Source organism: Mobula hypostoma (assembly GCF_963921235.1).
Source record: "Mobula hypostoma chromosome X1 unlocalized genomic scaffold, sMobHyp1.1 SUPER_X1_unloc_4, whole genome shotgun sequence".
Taxonomy (NCBI): Eukaryota; Metazoa; Chordata; class Chondrichthyes; order Myliobatiformes; family Myliobatidae; genus Mobula; species Mobula hypostoma.
Window position 1 is genome coordinate 128,320 of NW_026948168.1, and position 23,582 is coordinate 151,901.

The 23,582-nt window shown below is 48.5% G+C and overlaps 1 protein-coding gene across 3 annotated transcripts in view; it reads left to right on the top strand.

The window, feature by feature from the left end:
- Positions 1-5,882: 5,882 nt before the first annotated feature.
- The window catches only part of kif5ab (kinesin family member 5A, b), a 106,282-nt gene continuing 88,582 nt past the window's right edge, over positions 5,883-23,582 (top strand). For all 3 annotated transcript variants that reach the window (XM_063039273.1, XM_063039274.1, XM_063039272.1), the window contains exons 1-2: positions 5,883-6,817; positions 21,225-21,312. In XM_063039273.1, coding sequence (XP_062895343.1) covers positions 6,692-6,817; positions 21,225-21,312 — 214 coding nt within the window. In that variant the 5' untranslated portion in view covers positions 5,883-6,691. The remainder of the gene's footprint in view (positions 6,818-21,224; positions 21,313-23,582) is intronic.

The window sequence follows — 23,582 nt, forward strand, 5'->3', positions numbered from 1 at the left end:
TCGCCAATCAACTTCCCAGCTCTTTATTTCAACCCTCCACAACCCCCCTCCAGTTTCTTTCTCCCCTCCCCCACCTTTTAAATCTCCTCTTTTTTTCTCCAGTCTTTCCAAAGGGTCTCGGCCTGAAACATCGACTGTACTTTTTCCATAGATGCTGAGTTCCTCCAGCATTGTGTGTGTGTTACTTGGACCTCCAGAAGATTTTCTCTTGTTTCTGGTCTGGTCCTCATGTTGGGATCCTAAATTGGAGAAAGTACAGAGTTTGTATGTGCCTGTCAGAATAAAAGACAAGGATGACAGGTTTAGGGAACCTTGGTTTCGAGAAATATTGAGACCCTGGTTAAGAAAGAAAAGGAGGTGCGTAGCGGGTATAGGCAGGCAGGAACACATGATGTACTTGAGGAGATAAGAAATGCAAGAGAACACTTAAGAAACAAATCAGGAAGGTTAAAGGAAGACATGAAATTGCTCCAGCAGACAAGGTGAAGGAGAATCCTAAGGAATTCTACAGATATGTTAAGAGCAAAAGACAAAATTGGTCCTCTGGAAGATCAGAATGGTAATCTATACATGGAGCCAAAGGAGGTGGGGGAAATCTTAAATGGATTTTTTGCATCTGTATTTACTTGGGAGAGGGATGTAGAATCTATAGAAGTGAGGTGAAGCAGCAGTGAGGTCATGGGCCCTATACAGATCACAGAGGAGGAGGTGTTTGCTGTCTTGAGGCAAATCAGTGTGGATAAATCCCCAGGGCCTGACAAGGTGTTCCCTCAGACCCTGTGGGAGGCAAGTGCAGAAATTGCAGGGGCCCTAGCAGAGATTTTTAAAGCAACACACACAAAATCTTCTGCAGATTTTCCCATGTTAAAGATATTTAAAATGTCCTTAGCCACGTGAGGTGCTAGAGGACTGGATGATAGCTAATGTTCCATTGTTTAAAAAAGACTTTAAAAATAAGCTGGAAAATTATGGGCCAGAGAGCCTGACATCAGTATTCTAAGGGACCAGATATATACAGTAGGTATTTGGATAGACAGGAACTGATGAAGGATAGTCAATATGGCTTTGTGTGTGGTAAGTCGTGTCTAACCAACCTTTTCCAAGAAGGTTGCCAGGAAAGTTGATGAAGGAAAGATAGTGGATGTGGTCTACAAGGTCCCGCATGGGGGGTTGGTCAGCAAGGCTCAGTCGCTTGGCATTCAGGATTCTGTAGTAATCTGGATTTAACATTGGCATTGTGGCGGAAGCCAGAGTGTGGTAGTAGAGGGTTGCCTCTCTGACTGGAGGCCTGTGACCAGTGATCGGTGCTGGGTCCATTGATGTTTATTATTTAGAGGTACAGTGCAGAACAGGACATTATGGCCCACTGAGCTGCAGCACCCAGCAAGCCACCGATTTAACCCAAGCCTAATCATGGGGCAAATTACAATGACCTACTAACCCACTAACTGGTACATATTTGTACTGTGGGAGGAAAGCAGAGCATCCGGAGGAAACACACACAGGAAGAACATGCAAATTTTCTCGCAGAGGACACAGAAATTGAACTCTGAACTCTGACGTTACCATGGGGACCCACCAATATCAACCATCTGGGTGATAATGTGGTAAACTGGATCAGCAAATTTGTGGATGACATCAAGAGTGGGGGTGTAGTGGACAGCGAGGAAGACTATCAATGCTTTCAGTGGGATCTGGACCTGCTGGAAAAATGGCAGATGAAACTTAGTGCAGATAAGTGCAGATATTTTGCACTTTGGAAGGACATATCAGGGTAGGACTCACACAGTGAACAGGAAGGCACAAAGGATTGTGATCAAACAAAAGGAATCTGAGAATACAGAACATAATTCCTTGAAAGTGGTGTCTTAGGGTTGTAAAGAGAGCTTTTGGCACATTGGCCATCTATTGAGTTGGGATGTTCTGTTAGAGAAGAATTCATGATCACTAATTTGGAGTACTGTGGGCAGTTCTGTTCATCTACCTACAGGAAAGATAGCAATAATATTGAATGGGTGAAAACTGATGAACCCAAAGGAACGTCAGGGACTGATACAATTTGGCACCAGTGGCGTTACAGGAGTTGCCAATCAGCGCTGGATTTACCGTGAACAGTTCCTATCTTCCTCTACCTGGGTCAGACCCACACTGGGAGCACCGTGCACAGTTCCCATCTCCATATCCCTGTGTCAGACCCATACTGGGAGCACTGTGCACAGTTCCCACCTCCCTATTCCTGGTACAGACCCACACTGGGATTACCATGCACAGTTCCCATCTCCCTAACCCTGGGTCAGACCCACACCAGGAGTACTGTGCACAGTTCCCGTCTCCCTATCCCTGGGTCAGACCCACACCTGGAGCACCGTGCACAGTTCCCGTCTCCCTATCCCTGGGTCAGACCCACACCGGGAGCACCGTGTACAGTTCCCACCTCCCTATCCCTGGGTCAGACCCACACCGGGAGCACCGTGCACAGTTCCCGTCTGCCTATTCCTGGGTCAGATGCACACCGGGAGCACCGTGCACAGTTCCCGTCTCCCTATCCCTGGGTCAGACCCACACCGGGAGCACTGTGCACAGTTCCCGTCTCCCTATCCCTGGGTCAGACCCACACCTGGAGCACCGTGCACAGTTCCCGTCTCCCTATCCCTGGGTCAGACCCACACCTGGAGCACCATGCACAGTTCCCGTCTCCCTATCCCTGGGTCAGACCCACACCGGGAGCACCATGCACAGTTCCCGTCTGCCTATTCCTGGGTCAGATGCACACCGGGAGCACCGTGTACAGTTCCCATCTCCCTATCCCTGGGTCAGACCCACACTGGGAGCACCGTGCACAGTTCCCATCTCCCTATCCCTGGGTCAGACCCACACCGGGAGCACCGTGCACAGTTCCCATCTCCCTATCGCTGGGTCAGGACCACACCAGGAGCACCGTGCACAGTTCCTGTCTCCCTGTCCCTGGGTCAGACCCACACCGGGAGCACCGTGCACAGTTCCCACCTCCCTATCCCTGGGTCAGACCCACACCGGGAGCACCGCACACAGTTCCCACCTCCCTATCCCTGGGTCAGACCCACACCGGGAGCACCGCACACAGTTCCCACCTCCCTATCCCTGGGTCAGACCCACACCGGGAGCACCGCACACAGTTCCCACCTCCCTATCCCTGGGTCAGACCCACACCGGGAGCACCGCGCACAGTTCCCACCTCCCTATCCCTGGGTCAGACCCACACCGGGAGCACCGCGCACAGTTCTCACCTCCCTATCCCTGGGTCAGACCCACACCGGGAGCACCGCGCACAGTTCCCGTCTCCCTGTCCCTGGGTCAGACCCACACCGGGAGCACCGTGCACAGTTCCCACCTCCCTATCCCTGGGTCAGACCCACACCGGGAGCACCGTGCACAGTTCCCACCTCCCTATCCCTGGGTCAGACCCACACCGGGAGCACCGCACACAGTTCCCACCTCCCTATCCCTGGGTCAGACCCACACCGGGAGCACCGCACACAGTTTCCACCTCCCTATCCCTGGGTCAGACCCACACCGGGAGCACCGCGCACAGTTCCCGTCTCCCTGTCCCTGGGTCAGACCCACACCGGGAGCACCGTGCACAGTTCCCACCTCCCTATCCCTGGGTCAGACCCACACCGGGAGCACCGCACACAGTTCCCACCTCCCTATCCCTGGGTCAGACCCACACCGGGAGCACCGTGCACAATTCCAGTCTCCCTATCCCTGGGTCAGACCCACACCGGGAGCACCGTGCACAATTCCAGTCTCCCTATCCCTGGGTCAGACCCACACCGGGAGCACCGTGCACAATTCCCATCTCCCTATCCCTGGGTCAGACCCACACTGGGAGCACCGTGCACAGTTCCCACCTCCCTATCCCTGGGTCAGACCCACACCGGGAGCACCGCACACAGTTCCCACCTCCCTATCCCTGCCCTGGGTCAGACCCACACTGGGAGCACCGTGCACAGTTCCCACCTCCCTATCCCTGGGTCAGACCCACACCGGGAGCACCGCACACAGTTCCCACCTCCCTATCCCTGGGTCAGACCCACACCGGGAGCACCGCACACAGTTTCCACCTCCCTATCCCTGGGTCAGACCCACACCGGGAGCACCGCGCACAGTTCCCGTCTCCCTGTCCCTGGGTCAGACCCACACCGGGAGCACCGTGCACAGTTCCCACCTCCCTATCCCTGGGTCAGACCCACACCGGGAGCACCGCACACAGTTCCCACCTCCCTATCCCTGGGTCAGACCCACACCGGGAGCACCGTGCACAATTCCAGTCTCCCTATCCCTGGGTCAGACCCACACCGGGAGCACCGTGCACAATTCCAGTCTCCCTATCCCTGGGTCAGACCCACACCGGGAGCACCGTGCACAATTCCCATCTCCCTATCCCTGGGTCAGACCCACACATGTTTCATTCTTATGGACCAGCCAGGATTTCAGTGGAAACCTGTCATCACAGAGAACAGTAAAAGGCTGATCTCCTGAGGACAACCTGCAGAGATCAGTCTGAGGAATAGCTGCACAAATACAGGAGGGGTGGCGAACGAGAGGACGGTGTGGCGCTGGTGAGCAGCAAGTTGGAGGAAGGCGGCTGGTGAAGGAGCTGTAACAGGACTAAAGGGAGTGAGCTATGGAGAAGTTGAGCAGATTGGAACTTTATTTTTTGGACTGAGGGGTGACAGAAAGAATTTGGACTACAAGAGCATGCTTCCCTGAAAGTGGGGTCACAGGTGGACAGGTAGAGAATGTTTTTGGCATGCTTATGGACTTCAGTAAGGCGTTTGAAAAAAAAACACATGGTAGGCTGCTATGGGAAGATTGCATGGGATCCAGAGAGGGCTAATTGATGGTTTGATGGTAGAAGGCAGAGGGTGATCGTGGAAGGTTGTTACTTAGACTGGAGGCGAATGGCTAGTGGTGCTCCCCAGAGGTCAGTGCTGGGCCCTTTGCCGTTTGCCATCTATATCATGGAATTTAATCAGACATGGTCAGGAAGTTTGCAAATGACACTAAAATGAGTGGTGTTGTTAACAGTGAAGATGGTCATTAGGATTTACAGGGGGATCTTGATCAACTGGGTAAGTGGGCAGAGGAATGGCAAATAGAGTTTGATTTGGAGAAGTGTGAGACATTACATTTTGGAAAGTCAAATCCAGATAAGGACTTTCACTGTGAATGGGATAGAACAGAGGCACCTCAGAGTACAGGTACACAGTTCCCTGAATGTGGCGGTGTTGGTCGTATAGTGAAGAAGGCTTTTGTCACACTGAGTATGGAAGTTGGAATGTCAAGTTGCAGTTGTATAAGATGATGGTGGGTCCACATTTAGAATATTATGATCAGTTTTGGTCGCCCTGCTCGAAAGAATGCAGAGGAGATTTATGAGGATGCTGCCGACACTCCAGAGACTGAGTTAGGGCAGCTTGGGACTTTATTCATTGGAGTGTCGGAGACTGAGGAGTGACCTTATAAAGGTGTATAAAACCATGAGGGGCATAGAGTGAATGCCCAGAGTTGGGGAATCAAGAACTGGAGAGATTTAATAGGAACTCAAGGGACAACTTTTTCACCTGTGTCTGGAACGAGCTGCCAGAGGACGTGGTTGAGGCAGGTACATTAACAACATTTAAAAGCCACTTGGACAGGTACATGGATAAGAAAGGTTTTGAGGGATATGGGTCAAACGCAGACAAATTGAACTGGTTCCAATGGGAACCTTGGTCGGCAGGGAATGGCGGGGTTGAAAGGTCTGTTTCCGTGCTGTATAACTCTATGGCACTGGACAGGCATCTAGCTCTTGCTGTGCAGCAAAGTGGGGGGGGGGGGAGGGGTGCAGGAGTTAGCAACCGCCAGGCGGGGTATCTTCCCCGTTGCCAGAGCCTCGCCCTGTTTGTTTGTTGTGACTCTGTGAATGGCGGCCCGGCCAGCCTATCGGATACATCCTGAATGTCACCTACTGTTTCATCTGGTGGCAGCTCAGCCAATAGGAAGCAAAGGGAGGTGGGGCAGTCTCTGCTCTCCTGAATGATGCATTGGCAGAGGAGATTGGGCTATTGTAGCAAGGGCTTGTCTAGTGCTTGTGTATATAATATAAATAATTATAAATTTATTTAATTTTATATAGCTTGGGAAGCAGAAGCTGATTGGGATTAGTTTTTTTGTATTTGCTGTCTGCATACTGCAGAGACAGCATCCTAATTTTAATCAGGTGCTGTCAATCTCAAAGGATTAATTTTCTCCTGTTGTTTGATGGAACTGAAGTGCCAAACCTGCATGATTTTCGCTTAAATAAGGATCCTGGGGTAATGCAATAAGGAGGGACTGAAATCATCCCAGCCGCTGCTTTGGATTAGGCTCTCTCATTCTCTCTCCCTCACCTCAGTTCTCTATTCCATCTCGTTTTCCTCTTCACAACCTTATCTCCTCTCTTCTTCTTACTTTTTCTCTCTCTCCTCCTCCTGTTCTTTCTCTTTATCTCATCCTTTGTTTACTTGATATCATCCTCTCCCCTCTCTCGTTATCTCTCTTCCCCTTTCTCTAATTTTCTCCACCCTTTCTCTTTCTCTCTCTCCCGTCTCTTTCTTTCTCTGCCCCCTTTATTCTCTCTCCTCCTGCCTCCTTATTTTCCTCTGCATTGGCCTGCTTCTCTCCCATCATGACGGAACTGACCCAGTGCAACATCAAGGTGATGTGCAGGTTTCGACCGCTCAACCATGCTGAGATCCTCAGGGGCGATAAATTCATCCCGAAATTTCAAAACGATGAGACAGTAGTGATCGCGGTAAGTCTAACTCCGTGTTTGTGTGCGCGCCTTTATCTGCGAGTGTCTGCGTCTCCCCGTGGCTGTATCCTCCAGCCAGGCGAAGATTGTAATTTATCATTCTAAACTGTTTTGCAATGGTAATATTACAGGTGCTTTATATCTGTATTGTTGTGATTTCAGAAGGAGATCCGTTTCACTCTCGCAGAGAATGCTTCCCTGTACTTGTTTCCCTTTTTGTGAATAGGTCCCCTCATAGGGGTGTAATGTGGAGTTATCATCCCCTGCCCCCTTGGAATTCCCGTCCCTCCAGGATGAAATACGCCCCTCTCCGCACTGCGCCTGCTTCTCCCTTTAGAATTGCCACTCCGCTTGCAATCGGTGAAACCTCGGACAAAATACACGTATTTTAAAGATACCTACGTTTGCGGATGCTGCTCTGCTGTTTTTGACCGGCAATCCATTTTGGAGATAAACGCGTAGTCAGAAATATTAGCAACCTCTATCCCCAACTCCCCAACGTCGCTCTTTATTCTCCTAAATTCAGCAGAGGGATCCCTGCCTAACTCTGGACAAGTGTCGGAAAATAAAGCGTATTCAACTTCCCAACTAAGTCACTAGCCACCTACGGACATTTCCCCTCAACTCGCGATTGACCAATTTCACCTTGTGTGCAGAGAGCGGTGCCGGAGAACCATCTCCTGTACCAAGGCGGATGCTTTCGTGTGCTTACAGTCACAGTGACTACGAGAAGGACGTGTCATGTCAGAGAGAGAGAGAGGAGATGCTGTAGAATCACAGAGTCCAAATTGCAACGTCTGGAAAAAGAAAAACGCATTCATTAAGCACACATGGTTTTTGCAGTGACCGTGTCTGTGTGTATGTGTGTGTTTTAGAGAGTATTGCAATTGTATTTGGCAGCCTAGGAATACCTTGCATTTGTGTATGCATTCGCTAGTTTAAGAATAATTTGTTTATGTTTACGTAACTTACTTATGTGTTCGATAGACCAGGAATAATTTGTGATTCCGCTATTCATTTGCTCTGTAATTTATAGTATCTTTTTGGTTTTGCACTGCACTCTTGCTGCTGCAAATCAATAAATTTCACGACAAATCAGTTACAACCACGATTCTGATAATCTGACAATATTGTTTGTGTATGAGTGCGCGCATGTGAAAGTTTTGCATTTTAAACATATTCCCTAATCTTCCAATAATTTGTGTTAAAGTTTTGCATTTTAAATTATATTCCATAGCCTAGCAATAATGTGTATTAGAGAGTTTTGCATTTTTATATGTATTCTCCAGCGTTAATATAACCACATAACAATTACAACACGGAAACAGGCCACCTCGGCCCTTCTAGTCCGTGCCGAACTCTTACTCTCTCTTAATTTGTGTGTGCGAGAGAGAGATTTTGCGTTTATAAATGCAAAATCTGGTGATAATCTATCTGCGTCCGCGTGTGAGAGAGGATTTTGCATTTGTAAATGCGTTCGCTAGGAATAATTTATGTGGGTGTATAGAGAATTTTGCATTTATAAATGTATTTTGCAGAGTTAGGATAATTGTGTGTGTGTGTGGACGGCCTTTTTCCCTCCCTTCTCTCTCCCTCTCAGGGTGACATTGTGGGTAGTCTCCGCCCTATTGCATCCCGTCTGGTGTCGCTGCACTGATTAAACCAGCCCGGCCTATAACGTACGTGCGCACTGCAGTACACGCTGGTTTACCTGCAGTGACTTGCGACTGGCCCGCCGCCCTCAGCCCAGCGTTCATTCCCCTCATCCCCGCCACTCCACGGCCGGTTTCTGGGCGTGATCACGTTTGTTTTAATTCGGTCTCGCTCTGGGGAGGGGGCACAGCGAACATGGCAAGGGGAAGGCAGGTTTCCTCAGCCGCACTTTAGGGGTGTGCCGAGGGGCCCATCAGCAGAAGGTTCTCCGCTCTGAGACTTCGGTACGGGGGGCGTGGCCTGATGTTCCTCCGGAGGGGCGGTGAGGAGGGAGCGCCGCGCTGCAGGAGAGGCGGTGAGGAGGAGAATGTAACATAATCTGTATTGCCCTGTGAAAGGTTCATGGAACAATAACTCTACCTGCCTTCTTGCGGGCATATTAAAGATCCCACAGACATTACTTTGGGTAAATACCAGGACAGCTCGTTAGGTGTCCTACTAACATCAAAAACCTCGTTACTACCACTCCGCCGTTTGTAAAGCTTTCTGTGCACAAATCACCCCGTCTGCAAAGCTGCAGGCTGCGGAGAGATGGGGACCATTTTTCCCTCGTTTTTAAAACTCCTCTTCCTGGCTGTAGCCTGGGAAATTCTGAGCACAACTTGACACATTGCATTTTCCACTCGATGGCTCTGGGGATTAGTTCGGGAGAGAGGATGCACTGAGCTTCATCTTGGTCTGTATCTCCTCCTCGCCATCGTGCTCCCTCCCTTCTCACAGCCCCTCCCACAGCACTCCCTTATTGCCACTGCTCCTGCAGAGGGACTCTTCCTCCTCACTGCCCCTACCACAGAGAGGCTCACCCTCCTTGCCGCCCCTCCAACAGCACTCCCTCCTCACCACTCATCAGGCAGTGTGGTGTTCCCTTCTGAAGCTGCCCCTTCCATAGCGTGGCACTACATTCCCCCCCCCGCCACCCCTCCCGTGATGCGCGCTCTCCCCCCGCCACCCCTCAGTGCGGTTCTCCCTCACCCATCGCCACTCCCTCAGTGCACGCTCCCTCCCTCCTCCCTCCTCACTAGTGCTCCCACCCCCGCAGCACGTGCTCGCTCCCTCCCACCGCCGCTCCTCAGGCAGTCTGGTGCTCCTTCCTCACTGGTGCTCCTTCGATTTACTATCGAAGTACACATATGTCACCACATACAACCCTGAGATTCATTTTCTAATGGGCAGACTCGATAAATCTATAGAATAATAATAGAATCAATGTAAGACTGCCTAATGAGGGTGTTCAACCAGTGTGCAGAAAACAACAAATTGTGCAAAAACAAAAAGGAAGAAATACAACTAATAAATATTAAGTAAGCAATAAATATTGATAATGTCAGATGAAGAGTCCTCAAAAGTGAGTCCATTGATTGTGGGAACATCTCAATGATGGGGCAAGTGAAGTTATCCCCTTTGGTTCAGGAACCTGATGGTTGAGGTGTAATAACTGTTCCTGAACCTGGTGGTATGAGTCCTGAGGCTCCTGTACCTTCTCCCTGATGGCAGCAGTGAGAAGAGAGCATGGCCTGGGTGGTGGGGGTCTCTGATGATGGATGCTGCTTTCCAGTGACAGTATTTCATGTAGATGTGCTCAACAGTGGGGGTGGGGGGTGTTGGTGGGCTTTGCTCATGACAGACTGGGCTGTATCCACTACTTTCTGTAGCATTTTCTGTTCAAGGGTATCGGTGTTTCCATACCAGGCTGTGATGCAGCCAGCCAATATACTCTCAACTGCACATCTATAGAAGTTTGTCAACATTTCAGATGTCATGCTGATTCTCTGCAAACTCCTTGGGAAATCGAGGTGCTGTCATGCTTTCTTCATAATTACATTTATCTGCTGGGCCCAGGACAGGTCTCTGAAATGGTAACACTGAGGAATTTAAAGCTGCTGACCCTCCCCACCTCTGATCCCCCAATGAGGAATGGCTCATGGACCTCTCGTTTCCTTCTCCTGAAGTCAATAAACAGGAGCTAGGTTTTGCTGATATTGAGCGAGAGGTTGTTGTTATGACACCACTCAGCCAGATTTTCAATCCCCCTCCTGTATGCTGTTTCATCACCACCTTTGACTGGGCCAATGACAGTGATGTTGTCAGCAAACTTAAATATGGCATTGGAGTTGTGCTTAGTCGCACAGTCATAGGTGTAAAGTGAGTAGAACAGGGGGCTAAACACAGCCTTGTGAAACTGTACTGAGGGAGATCACATAGGAGATGTTGTTGCCAATCCGAACTGACTGAAGTCTACAAGTGAGGAAATCGAGGATCCAATTGCACAAGGAGGTGTTGAAGCCCAGGTCTTGGAGTTTATTGATTAGTTTTGAGGGGATGATGGTGTTAAATGTTGAGCTGTAATTGATAAAGAGCATCCTGATATATGCATCTTTGCTGTCCAGATGTTCCAGGGTTAAGTGAAGAGCCAGTGAGATGGCATCTGCTGTGAACCTGTTGCCCTGGTAGGCAAATTGGAGCAAATCTAAGTTGTTTCTCAGGCAGGAGTTAATATGTTTCATCACCAACCTCTCAAAACAGTTCATCACTGTGGATGTAAATGCTACTCAGCGATAGTAATTGAGGCAGCTCACCATTTACCTCTTAGGCACTGGTATAATGGAAGCCTCTCAGCAGACTATGATCCCAGGTATCTGTGTGGACAGACAGTTGGTCTCCCCTGTCTCATTGCTGATGGGACAGGAGCTTCCCCCCTCTGCACCACAACTAATCCTTGGAATATCCATGATCCCAAAGCCCATTAGTGTAAAATAACTTGACTTCCAATGGAGAGGAGGTGAAATAAATTAAATATAAAGTAGACCATTGAGTGGCCACTGTTGTTAAGTGAAGTGAGGCAGTTCCAAGGTCATACAGTACGTCTCTGCTAATAAGATACTGCATTATATTTGAAAATACAGGCTATCTCAGAGTTTTGAAATACAATGTTGGAAAGTGTACGGTTATGCACTTTGGCAGAAGAATTAAGATTTATTTAAGTGGGGAGAGAATTCAAAGTTCTGAGATGCAACGGGACTTGGGAGTCCTCGTACAGGATACCCTTAAGGTTAACCTCCAGATTGAGTCGGTGGTGAAGAAGGCGAATGCAATGTTGGCATTCATTTCTAGAGGAATAGAGTATAAGAGCAGGGATGTGATGTTGAGGCTCTATAAGGCGCTGGTAAGACCTCACTTGGAGTACTGTGGGCAGTTTTGGTCTCCTTATTTAAGAAAGGATGTGCTAACGTTGGACAGGGTACAGAGAAGATTCACTAGAATGATTCCGGGAATGAGAGGGTTAACATATGAGGAACGTTTGTCCGCTCTTGGACTGTATTCCTTGGAGTTTAGAAGAATGAGGGGAGACCTTATAGAAACATTCGAATGTTAAAAGGCATGGACAGAGTGGATGTGGCAAAGTTGTTTCCCATGATGGGGGAGTCTACTACGAGAGGGCATGGCTTAAGGTTTGAAGGGCGCCCATTCAGAACAGAGATGTGAAGAAATTTTTTTAAGCCAGAGGGTGGTGAATCTCTGGAATTTGTTGCCATGGGTGGCAGTGGAGGCCAAGTCATTAGGTGTATTTAAGGCAGAGATTGATAGGTATCTGAGTAGCCAGGGCATCAAAGGTTATGGTGAGAAGTCGGGGGAGTGGGACTAAATGGGAGAATAGATCAGCTCATGATAAAATGGCGGAGCAGACTCGATGGGTCTTATGGTCTTAAATCCATCTCAATCCATCTCTCAGTTCGGTCCTTCTCTCTCAGTGGTATGTATTAATTCGGCAGAGAAACAGGCCCTTCAGCCCCCATGTCTGTGCTGCCCACCAAGTATGAACTTCTTCAAAGACGTTATGAGGGTGATTGATGAAGATAGAGCTGTGGGTGTTGTTGACATGGATTTTAGTAAACTGCTTGACAAGGTCTCCTATGGTAGGCTCATCTAGAAAATTAAGATGCATGGGGTCCACAGTGACATCACCATTTGGACTCAAAACCGGCTTGTCCATGGAAGATAGAGGGTAGTGGCCAATGGCTGGAGGTCCATGACTATAGGGAGCTGCACTGGGACCTCTGTTTTGTGATGTATATAAATGACTTGGATGAAAATGTAGCTGGGTGGCTCAGTTAGCTGGAATTGGTTTATTATTGTCATATGTACAGTGAAAAGGTTGCCTTCCATACTGTTCCTACAGATCAGATCATTATACAGTACATCGAGGCAGAACAAGGTAAAACGATTTTTTTAAAAAAGCAGAATGAAGTGTCACAGTTATAGAGAAAGTGCAGTGCAGGTAATCAATAAGGTGGAAGGGTCAGAACAAGTTAGAATGTGAGGTCAAGAGTTTGTGCTTCTCCTGCCCCCCCCTTCTTATTCTGGCTTCTGCCGCCTTCCTTCCCAGTCTTAATGAAGGGTATCGGCCCAAAACATCAACTACTTAATCCCCTCCATCGATGCCGCCGGACCTGCTGAGTTGCTCCTGCATTTTGTGTGCATTACTCAAGGATTCCAGCATCTCCAGAATCTCTTGTGTTTACAATACTCCGTGCAGCCTTATCAACATCTTGTACAGCTGTAACATAACATCTCAGCTCCTGTACTCACTGACCTCGTCTTCAGGGAACTGAGGATGGCGGTGGGGGAGGTGAATTTGTACTGCTAATTGCTCTGCCGTGGTCTGGAATGGATCTAGCTAGCTGAGTAGCATGATTTTTTTTATTCTAAGTAAAGCCAAGGAGCCTCCTGTTCTTCTCTAACAGTACAAGAGGTTGAATAATCTCCTATCCCTTTGTAACGGGATCAATGGACTCAACAGCACTGCTGTGATACCAAGTGCATCCATACTAGAGTCCTAACCTGAATTTAGACATGAAGTCTTATCAATTATAAATATCTGCTAGTACCCTCACTGTAGGGAGATGATGCTGCATCTATTTTACTTTCACAGACTAAGGTACTTATCTATTTTAGTCTCTTTTCCGAGGGGGTTTAGCTGAAACATCACCATTTCAAACCATGTACCCTCCCGTCTTCCAACCAAGGAGATACACGCACCTAATAAAACAGACTACTCACAGCACATTTTATTTTGAGGAGTAAATTCTAAGAGGGATTGTAATTTTCCAAAACACAAGTACAGTCTTGCAAACTAGGGGAAAAAAAATTGAGTTACAGATAAACAAATCATTGAAGGAAGGCTCTGGGGAAGAGATCCTTCCCAGAACAAGGCTCTGTCCCTGTAGCTCCTAACTCCACACTACCTTTTAATATTTTAAATCAATCATCTTGTAATGACCTCACTTGAAAGCAGTTTCAAAACTGCGTCAATGAGTTTGATTGAATGCATATCTGGACAAGGTTAACGTGCACAATGTTACTTATGTCCCCTGATCAGATCACAGACTTCATCAGGACAATATGGACATTATTGTTCATCAGAATCAGATTTATTATCACTGACTTATCGAACATAGAAATTTACAGCACATTACAGGCCCTTCGGCCCACAATGTTGTGCCGACTTATGATGTGAATTTTTTTGTTTTGCTGCAACAGTACAGTGCAAAGAAATAAAAATAGTATAAATTACAAAATTAAATAGAAGGTAGTGTTCGTGGGTTCATGAACCATTCAGAAGTCTGAAGGCGGAGGGAAAGGAGCTGCTCTTGAATCATTGAGTGTGTGTCTTCAGGTTCCTGTACCTCGTCCCTGGTGGTAGTATTGAGAAGAGGGCATGTCGCAGATGGTGAGGGTCCTCAGTGATGGATGCCACCTTCTTGAGGTATCACCTCCTGAAGATGCCCTCGATGGTGGGGAGGGTTGTTCCCATGATGTAGCTGACTGAGTTTACAACCCTCTGCGATCCTGTGCATTGGAGCCTCCACACACAGTCTGAATGCTCTCCACCATCCGTGTAGAAGTTTGCTAGTGCCTTTGGTGACATACCCAACCTTCTGAAACTCCTAACAAAGTACAGCCTTCTTTGTGTTGGGCCCAGGATAGATCCTCAGAGATGTTGCCACCCAGGAACTTGAAACTGCTCATCCTTTCCACTGCTGATCACTCGATGAGGACTGGTGTGTTCTCCCAACTTCCCCTTATTGATATCCACAGTCAATTCCTTGGTCTTGTTGACACTGGGTGTGAGGTTGTTGTGATACCACTCAACCAGCTGATCTATCTCACTCCTGTATGCCTCCTCATCACCATCTGAGATCTCTTGATTAGGTCAAAAGGATGAGCAAAGGATACTAGGTTGGAAGTTAAACTATATAATGATCACTAAAGACACAAATTTCCAGAGAGGCTCCAATGCCCAGGATTGCAAGAGGCTGCAGAGGGTTATAAACTCAGCCAGCTCCATCACGGGCACAGCCCTCCCCTTCACTGAGGACTTCTGCAAGAGGTGATTGCTAAGGACCCTCACCATTAGGGATATGCTCATTTCCCATCACTATCATCAGGGAGGAGGTACAGGAGTTTGAAGACACACACTCAACAATTCAGGAGCAGCTTCCTCCACTCTAGTCATCATATTTCTAAATGGTCCATGAATGCTACTTTGTTATTACATTTTTATTGAACTATTTACTTACTTTTAGAATTGGAATTACTTTATTATTTTCACCTGTACCCAGGTGAAGTGAAAAGTTTGTCTTCTATACTGTTCAGTGAACCATCTAATTGGCCTATCAGAGTTCTCTTTAGGGACTAGTTGACTTGATCAGCATTTCTGATCTGGCTGTTGTTCACGATTGCACTTAATAAAAAAAACAGATCATTACACAGTGCATTGAGGTAGAACAAGGTAAAACAATAACTGAAAGCAGAATAAATTGTAACAGCTACAGGGAAAGTGCAATGCAGGCAAACAGTAAGGTGTAAGTTCAAAATGACTAGATTGTAAGGTCAAGAGTCCAACTTGTGCCAGAGAACAATTTAATAGTCTTATAACAACGGGGCAGAAGTTGCCCTTGAGCCTGGTGGAATGAGCTTTCAGGCTTTTGTAATGTCCAGGGCGGGTGGGGGCTTTGATTATGTTGACTGCTTTACTGATGCAGTGAGAAGTTTAGACAGAGCCCATGGAGGAGAGGCTGGCTTCCGTGACATAATTTGTAGAATTTTTTTTATCTTTAACTATACTGCTGCTCAAAACAACAGCTTGCACATCACGTAAATCAGTGATAATAAACGTGATTCCAATTCATCTTGAACCTTGGACAGTTTCATCTGCTGTGCTAAAAAGGAAAGGATAGAAATAAGTATCCTGGGCTTGGGCACTGAACATCCATTACAGCACCTCCTGTGCTAGGGAGCAGCAGAACCACCCGTCCCTGTTTCTGCTGTACCCAGTGAACCCTTTTCCCTTCTCAAACCGAGTAAATACAGGAACCTCAAAGCAGATCTCATCTCCATGAGCTTTCAGCTTCAAATAGCGATGGGCTCATTTTTGGATTAAGTATGGATTTAATATCTACTGACCCCCCCCCCCCATGTTATTGAATTTGATGGAAATCTGTGTCTGCATTCATCAACAGGAGGCAATGTGTTTGTCTCCAATATTATTTATACCACGGCACAGTGGCTCAGCTGGTAGAGCTGCTGCCTCACAACCCCAGAGACCCAAGTTCATTCCTGATCTGTGGTGCTGCCTCTTTTCATGTGTGTGCGCGGAATGGGCATATAAATTGGTTTATTATATCACTTGTACCGCAGTACAGGGAAAAACTTTGGTTTTGCTTGCCACTCATACAGATCGTTTCATTGCAACAGTCAAGGTAGTGCAAGGTAAAACGACAACAGAGTGCAGAATAAAGTGTTACAGTTACAGAGACAGTGCAGTGCAGGCAGACAATAAGGTGCAAGGTCATAATGAGGTAGATTATGAGATCCTATCATAGTAGGGGACCGTTTAATAGTCTGATAACAGCAGGGTAGAGGCTGTCCTTGAGCCTGGTGCTGTGAGCTTTCAGACTTTTGTATCTTCTGTCTGATGGGAGAGGGGAAGAAGAGAGAATGTCCGGTGTGGGTGGGGTCTTTGATTATGTTGGTTGCTTCACTGAGACAGTGAGAAGTGTAGACAGAGTCCGTGGAGGGGCGGCTGGTTTCTGTGATGTACTGAGCTGTGTCCACAACTCTCTGCAGTTTCTTGTGGTCACAGGCAGAGCAGTTGCTGTGATGCTGTAAGGAGAGGTTGCACAAACTTGGTTTGTTTTCTCTGGAGTGTCGGAGGCTTAGGGAAGACCCGTTAGGAGTTTATAAGACTATGAGGGGCACAAATAGAGTAGACAGCCAGAATCTTACCCCAGGGTAGAAATGTCTAATACCAAAGGACATCCACTTAAGGTGAGAAGGGGTAAGTTCAAAGGGTAAGTATTTTTACCCAGAGAGTGTTTGGTGCCAGGGATGGGTCTTAAAGCAGATACAATAGAGGTGTTTGAGATGTTCTTAGACAGACACACGGATGTGCAGGGAATGCAGGTATATGGACATTGTGTAGGCAGAAGGGTTTAGTTTAGATGGACTTATAATTATGAATTTAAATAGTTCAACACATCATGCTGAGCTGAAGGGCCTGTTCATATGCTGTACCATTCTATGTTCTACGCTAACCATGTGGGCTGTGGTGCTTCGAGGAAGTTGTGGTCAATGTGTCTCCTTCGAACATGAAGGGCAGTCTGTGTCTCTGTCACAGCTCTGTGAAGTAGTCACCCTCTCTCCTTTATCCCTCTTCTCTCTCTTCCCGGTCTACCCATCCCTCATTACCCCTCCTCCACCCTCTCCGTCAGCCCATCACCCACACACCCTACTGTTCCCCTCTACCCTTGCCACCCCCCTCCCTCGGTTCCATGCTCCACCCTCCACTCCGATCACATTCCACCATCTGCAGTCTTGAGCCACCTCAACCATTCATCTCGCACGCCCACTGTTGCTGTTCTCACTCTCTGTCCTCCTCACCTGGATCCACCCGCCAGCACTTACTCCACCTTTTTATGCCAGCATCTCCCTTTCAGTTCAGGTAACGGGTCTCGACCCGAAACATTGGCTGCCCTTTCCCCTCCTGACCCGCTGGGTTCCTCCAGCATTTTGTTTGTTTCCCTCCCACCCATCCCCTGGAAGCACCTCCTGGGTTCGTGTATTTTAAACATCATCATTGTATCCACGCCTACCACTTCTTTTGGCAGCTCGTTCCATTTACCCACCAACATCTGTGTGAAAAAGCTGCCCCTCCAGTTCTCTCCCTTCTCACCTTAAGACTTTGCCCTCTTGTTTCAAACTCCCCTACCTTCAGAAAAAGACTGTTTACATTCACTCTATCTATACCTCTCTATAAAAACACTCCCTCAGCCGCCTATTTTCCAAGGAATAAAGTCCTAACCAGCCTAACCTTTCCCTATAACTTACTCTCTTGAATCCCGACAATATTCTAATAAACTTCCTCTGCACTCTTTGCAACTTCATGGCATCTTTCCTACAGCGGGGTGACCAAAACCAAACACAATAGTTCAGCAGTGGTCTCACCAACATCTTGTACAACAGCCCCATAACATCCCAACTCCTGTACTCCGTGCCCAGACTGGTGAGGGCCAGAGTCCAAGGGCGTTCTTCATCAGCCTGTCTACCTGCAACTCCACTTTGAGGGAGTTGCAGGAGGGTGGGGAATCTCTGGAATTCTCTGCAGTGGAGAGACCTGAGGAGATTTAAACGGGCGGGAGATAAATGTTTGAAGATTGGGAGTTGTACAGAAGAGGAGTTTGAGTCCTGAGGTAGAGCAACCATTGAGAGGCGGGACAGGTCTGAGCGGCTGAGTGGCCTACTTCTGCTCTTGTTTCCCCATGTTTGTTGGTGGCGGTGGTGGGGTCAGAGACCTTAATCCAGTTTTAACCAGCCTCTGGGTGACCTGCAACACTGCGGAACGGGAGAAGGAAGTCAACCCAAAGTCCGTTTCTGGCTAGACCAGAATTAGAATCAGGTTTATTGTCACTGACACACTGTAGGTTGTGTAATTTGTTGTTTTTGTGGCAGCAATACAGTAACAAGACATAAATCTACAAGTTACAATAAAAATACACAAATAGTGCAAAAGAGGAATAATGAGGCGGTGTTCATGGGTTTGTGAGCAGTTCAGAAATCTGAAGGTGGAGGAGAAGAGGTTGTTCCTGAATCATTGAGTGTGGATCTTCAGGCTCCTGTACCTCCTCCACGATGGTAGTAACGAGGAGAGGGCATGTCCCAGATGGTGAGGGTCTTCAGTGATGGATGCCACCTTGAGGCACTGCCTCTGGAAGTTGTCCTCAATGGTGTTGTTCTTGTGGCCACAACGGAGTGAATGGTCTCTTCTCCTGGATCTCAAATAGCGGACCCAGTGTAGGTTGTTGTGGGACCCTCCCGGACTCATCCTCCCATTCTGAGTACTTGTCCCTCAGCCCTTCTGTCTGATTCATTGTGACAGCACAGGTGGATGAGGTGGTGAAGGAGGTATTGTACATGGTTACTTGCCTTCATTAGGATAGGGGTAGGTACAGTACTGTGCAAAACTGCATCAGTTCTCCTAGGTACACTGTCATGCAGTTTTATAAATATTGAAAAAACAATAGGTAGGTTATTCCAAGCTTCTTGGAGAACTTGCCACAGTTCTTCTGCAGACTTTGGCTGCCTTGCTTGCTTCTGTCTCTCCAGGTAATCCCAGACAACCTCGAAGTTGAGATCAGGGCTTTGTGGAGGCTTGTGTTCCAGTGGTTTCTGCAAGTTCAGAGCTGATCGCAGTACTGGGCTTCTTCTGATTTAGAAGAGACGTCAGTTTGATGTATCTCTCATCTGTTGCAGTCAGTTTCTGTGGCTGACCACTTCGACTCTGTTCTTCAACCTTGCCAGTTTCTTTGTGCTTCTTCAGAAGAGCCTGGACAGCACATCTTGACACTCCCGTCTGCCACAAAATTTCCACTTCAGAGAGACCTTGCTAATGCAGGATGACCATTTGTGTCTTGCTGCTATACTCACTCTTGCCACAGTGTAAGAACTGATTATTTGAATGTTAAAGTGTCAGATCTGCCACAGATTCATCTTTTAGTCTGGTTGTCCTTCTCCCAGTTTGATTCCTTCTACACCCATTTCTGTTTCAGTTAATCAGTTTAGTTCATTCAACTCATTATATTATTGATCTGTTTGTCATCTTTGTTTAATCATGCACTGGGGATCTGAGATGGGAATTTTTCCCCCCAGATGGGAGTGGGGGGGGCATGTGGGTTGGAATCTGGAATGAATTGTCTGAGTAGGTGGTGGTGATAGAGACTCTCACAACCTTGGAAAATTATCTGGCAGAGAAGTTAAGGAATGAGTGTTGGTCTATAGAAAGTTGTGGACACAGCTCAGCACATCACAGAAACCAGCCGCCCCTCCACGGACTCTGTCTACACTTCTCACTGTCTCAGTAAAGCAGCCAGAATAATCAAATACCCCACCCACACTGGACATTCTCTCTTCTTCCCTCTCCCATCAGGCAGAAGATGCAAAAGCCTGAAAGCTCACACCACCATGCTCAAGGACAGATTCTACCCCACTGTGATCAGACTCTTGAACAGTCCTCTCGTATGATCAGACAGACTTTCAACCTCTCATTCTACCTCATCATGGTCTTCGCACCTTACTGTCTGTCTACACTGCACTTTCTCTATAACTGTGACACTCTATTCTGCATTCTGTTATTGTTTTCCCTTGTTCTACCCCAATGCACTGTGCAATGATCTGATCTGAATGAACAGTGTGCAAGGCAAGCATTTCACCGTAGCTCAGTACGTGTGACAGTAATAAAAGGCAGGAACTCCCAGTAGCACCCATTTCAGTTTGACTTCTCATTGCCATTCTGACGTGTCTGTCCATGGCCTCCCTTACTGCCGTGATGAGGCCATACTCAGGGGATGTGTGGGAGGCTTGGAGGGAGGGGGAGTGTGAGACAGGCTGGAAGAGACACCTCATATTCTGTCTGAGTAGCCTCCAATCTGATGACGTGAACATTGATTTCTCTAACTTCCAGTCATTTCTCCTCCTTCCCTTTCTCCCTTTTTCCATTCCCCATTCTGGTTACCCTCTCACCCCTTCTCTGCTCCTCACCTATCCATCACATCCCTTTGGTTCCTATCCTCCTCTACTTTCTTTCATGGTCCACTGTCCTCTCCTGTCTGATTCTTCTTCAGACCTTTATCTCTTCCAACTATCCCCTCTCAGCTTCTTAGTTCATCCCCTGTTCCCCACCCACCTACCTTCCCCCTTACCTGGTCTCACCTGTTACCTGCCAGCTTATACTCCTTCACCCCCCCCCACCTTATTCTGACTTCTGTCCCTTTCCAGGCCCGATGAAGGCTCTCGACTCAAAATGTTGACTATTTATTCCTCTCCATAGATCCTGCCTGACCTGCTGAGTTTCTCCAGCATTTCATGTGTTAATAAACCATTTACAATGGGATTGGTGAAGATGGGTGCTGGATGGTCAGCATAGACATGGTGGGCCAAATGGCCTATTTGTTTACTGTGTAACACATGCTTATGAGCCACTTTTCCATCCAGGTCAATAATTTGCCTTCAAGTCCATCAGCATCCTTATTCAGTGAGGGTATTGATCATCACCCACCAGACACCATGACTCCCAAAGGTCTGGTTCCTGTCTCATGTTTCCAATGTCTGTTGAGTCACCTCTCTGTCTCCTCTCTTGCAGGGGAAGCCGTATGTCTTCGACCGGGTGTTCCCAACCAACACCAGCCAGGATCAAGTCTACAATGCCTGTGCCAAGCAGATTGTGCGAGGTGTGAACTGGTCTCGCAGGTGGACATCTTGGGGAGGGTTAATGGCCATTAGCAGGACCAAGTTTAATTCAGCACAGAGGTTGACACAGACGTCGTGCAAAAGGGCCTATTCCTATTTTAATCTGTTCTGTGTGTGTGAGAGAGAGAGCGAGAAAGAGAGAGGAAGGAAGGAAGGAGCTGGGACAGAAGAGGAGGCAGGGCCTGAGGTAGATCAGCCATGATCATATTGAGAGGTAGGACAGGGTAGATGGGTGGAGTGGCCTTCTGTGGCTCCTATTTCTATGTACAGTACTTATGTTCACTTCAGTAACCAGGCAGAGAGAGAGAGAGAGAGAGATCTGGGCAAGGGATGGATTAAGAAAGAATAAACTCAGGAGATTCTGCCAATGCTGTAAACCTTGAACAACACACACAAAATGCTGGAGGGATCTAGCAGGGCATGATCTATGGAGGAAAATAAACAGTCAACCTTTTGGGCCAAGACCCTCTTGATTAAGAAAGAGTGCAAGGGAGAGAAAGATTATATGAAAGAGAGAAAGACTAAATGTACCTTAGTAAGAGAGAGGGAAGTCTGTGTATGTGTGTGCAAGACAGAGGGAGAGAGAGAAAAAAGAAGGGAGCCCAAGGGACAGTTGGGGAGTGTACTGTAGGTGTGTGAGTGAAAGAGTGAAAGACAGAGCACGGGAATGAGGGAGGCTTGAGAGAGTGAGAAGGAATGCAAGCGAGGTTGCTCGTACAAGTGAGACTGCAGGAAGGCAGGAGAAGCTGCAGTGGACAGAGGGTGGATTAAACAGAGTACAAGGGAGAGGGTTTGCAAGAGATAGAGTGTTGGCAGGAAAGCTATAGAGAGACTATAGCGTGAGAGAGACTGGGGAGAGGGGGGAGCGTGAGAGAGACTGGGGAGAGGGGGGAGCGTGAGAGAGACTGGGGAGAGAGGGGGGACGTGAGAGAGACTGGGGAGAGAGGGGGAGCGTGAGAGAGACTGCGGAGAGAGAGGGGGAGCGTGAGAGAGACTGGGGAGAGAGAGGGGGAGCGTTAGAGAGACTGGGAGGGGGGAAGTGTGAGAGAGACTGGGGAGAGAGGGAGTGGGAGAGAGGGGGGAGCATGAGAGAGACTGGGGAGAGAGGGGGAGCATGAGAGAGACTGGGGAGAGAGAGGGAGTGTGAGAGAGGGGGGAGCATGAGAGAGACTGGGGAGAGAGGGGGAGCATGAGAGAGACTGGGGAGAGAGGGGGAGCATGAGAGAGACTGGGAGGGAATGAATAGGACAGAATGAGGGTTTGCATGGGAGTGGGAGAAGAGTGAGGGAAACAGGGGGAGAGAGAGAGAGAGATATGTGCTGGATAGGTTGGCAATAAACAACTCTGAGAGAATGAGTGTGAGGGTCATGGTCTTTTTCCCAGGACAGGGAGTCGAGAACACAGGTTTAAGGTGAGAAGAGAAAGATTTAAATAGCACCCAAGGGGCATCTTTTTCACACAGAGGGTGGTTGGTATATGGAACTAAAAAGTGGTAGAAGTGTACTGTTACAAACAACAGGAATTCTGCAGATGCTGGAAATTCAAGCAACACACATCAAAGTTGCTGGTGAACGCAGCAGGCCAGGCAGCATCTGTAGGAAGAGGCGCAGTCGACGTTCCTGACGAAGGGTCTCGGCCTGAAACGTCGACTGCGCCTCTTCCTATAGATGCTGCTTGGCCTGCTGCGTTCACCAGCAACTTAGAAGTGTACTGTTACAATGTTTAAACAAAACACTTGGATAGCTATGTGGGTAGGGTAAGTTTAGAGGGCTATGGGGAGAATGGTGCTCCCTCTTCACTGCTCCTCCCGCAGCGTGGCACTCCCCTCCCACAGTGCTGCTCCCCTCTCACCGCCCCTCCCCTCCCACAGTGCTGCTCCCCTCTCACCGCCCCTCCCACAGTGCTGCTCCCCCCTCACCGCCCCTCCCACTGTGCTGCTCCCCCCTCACCGCCCCTCCCACAGTGCTGCTCCCCTCTCACCGCCCCTCCCACAGTGCTGCTCCCCTCTCACCGCCGCTCCCACAGTGCTGCTCCCCTCTCCCACTGTGCTGCTCCCCTCTCACCGCCCCTCCCACTGTGCTGCTCCCCCTCACCGCCCCTCCCACTGTGCTGCTCCCCCCTCACCGCCCCTCCCACTGTGCTGCTCCCCTCTCACCGCCGCTCCCACAGTGCTGCTCCCCTCTCACCGCCGCTCCCACAGTGCTGCTCCCCCCTCACCGCCCCTCCCACTGTGCTGCTCCCCTCTCACCGC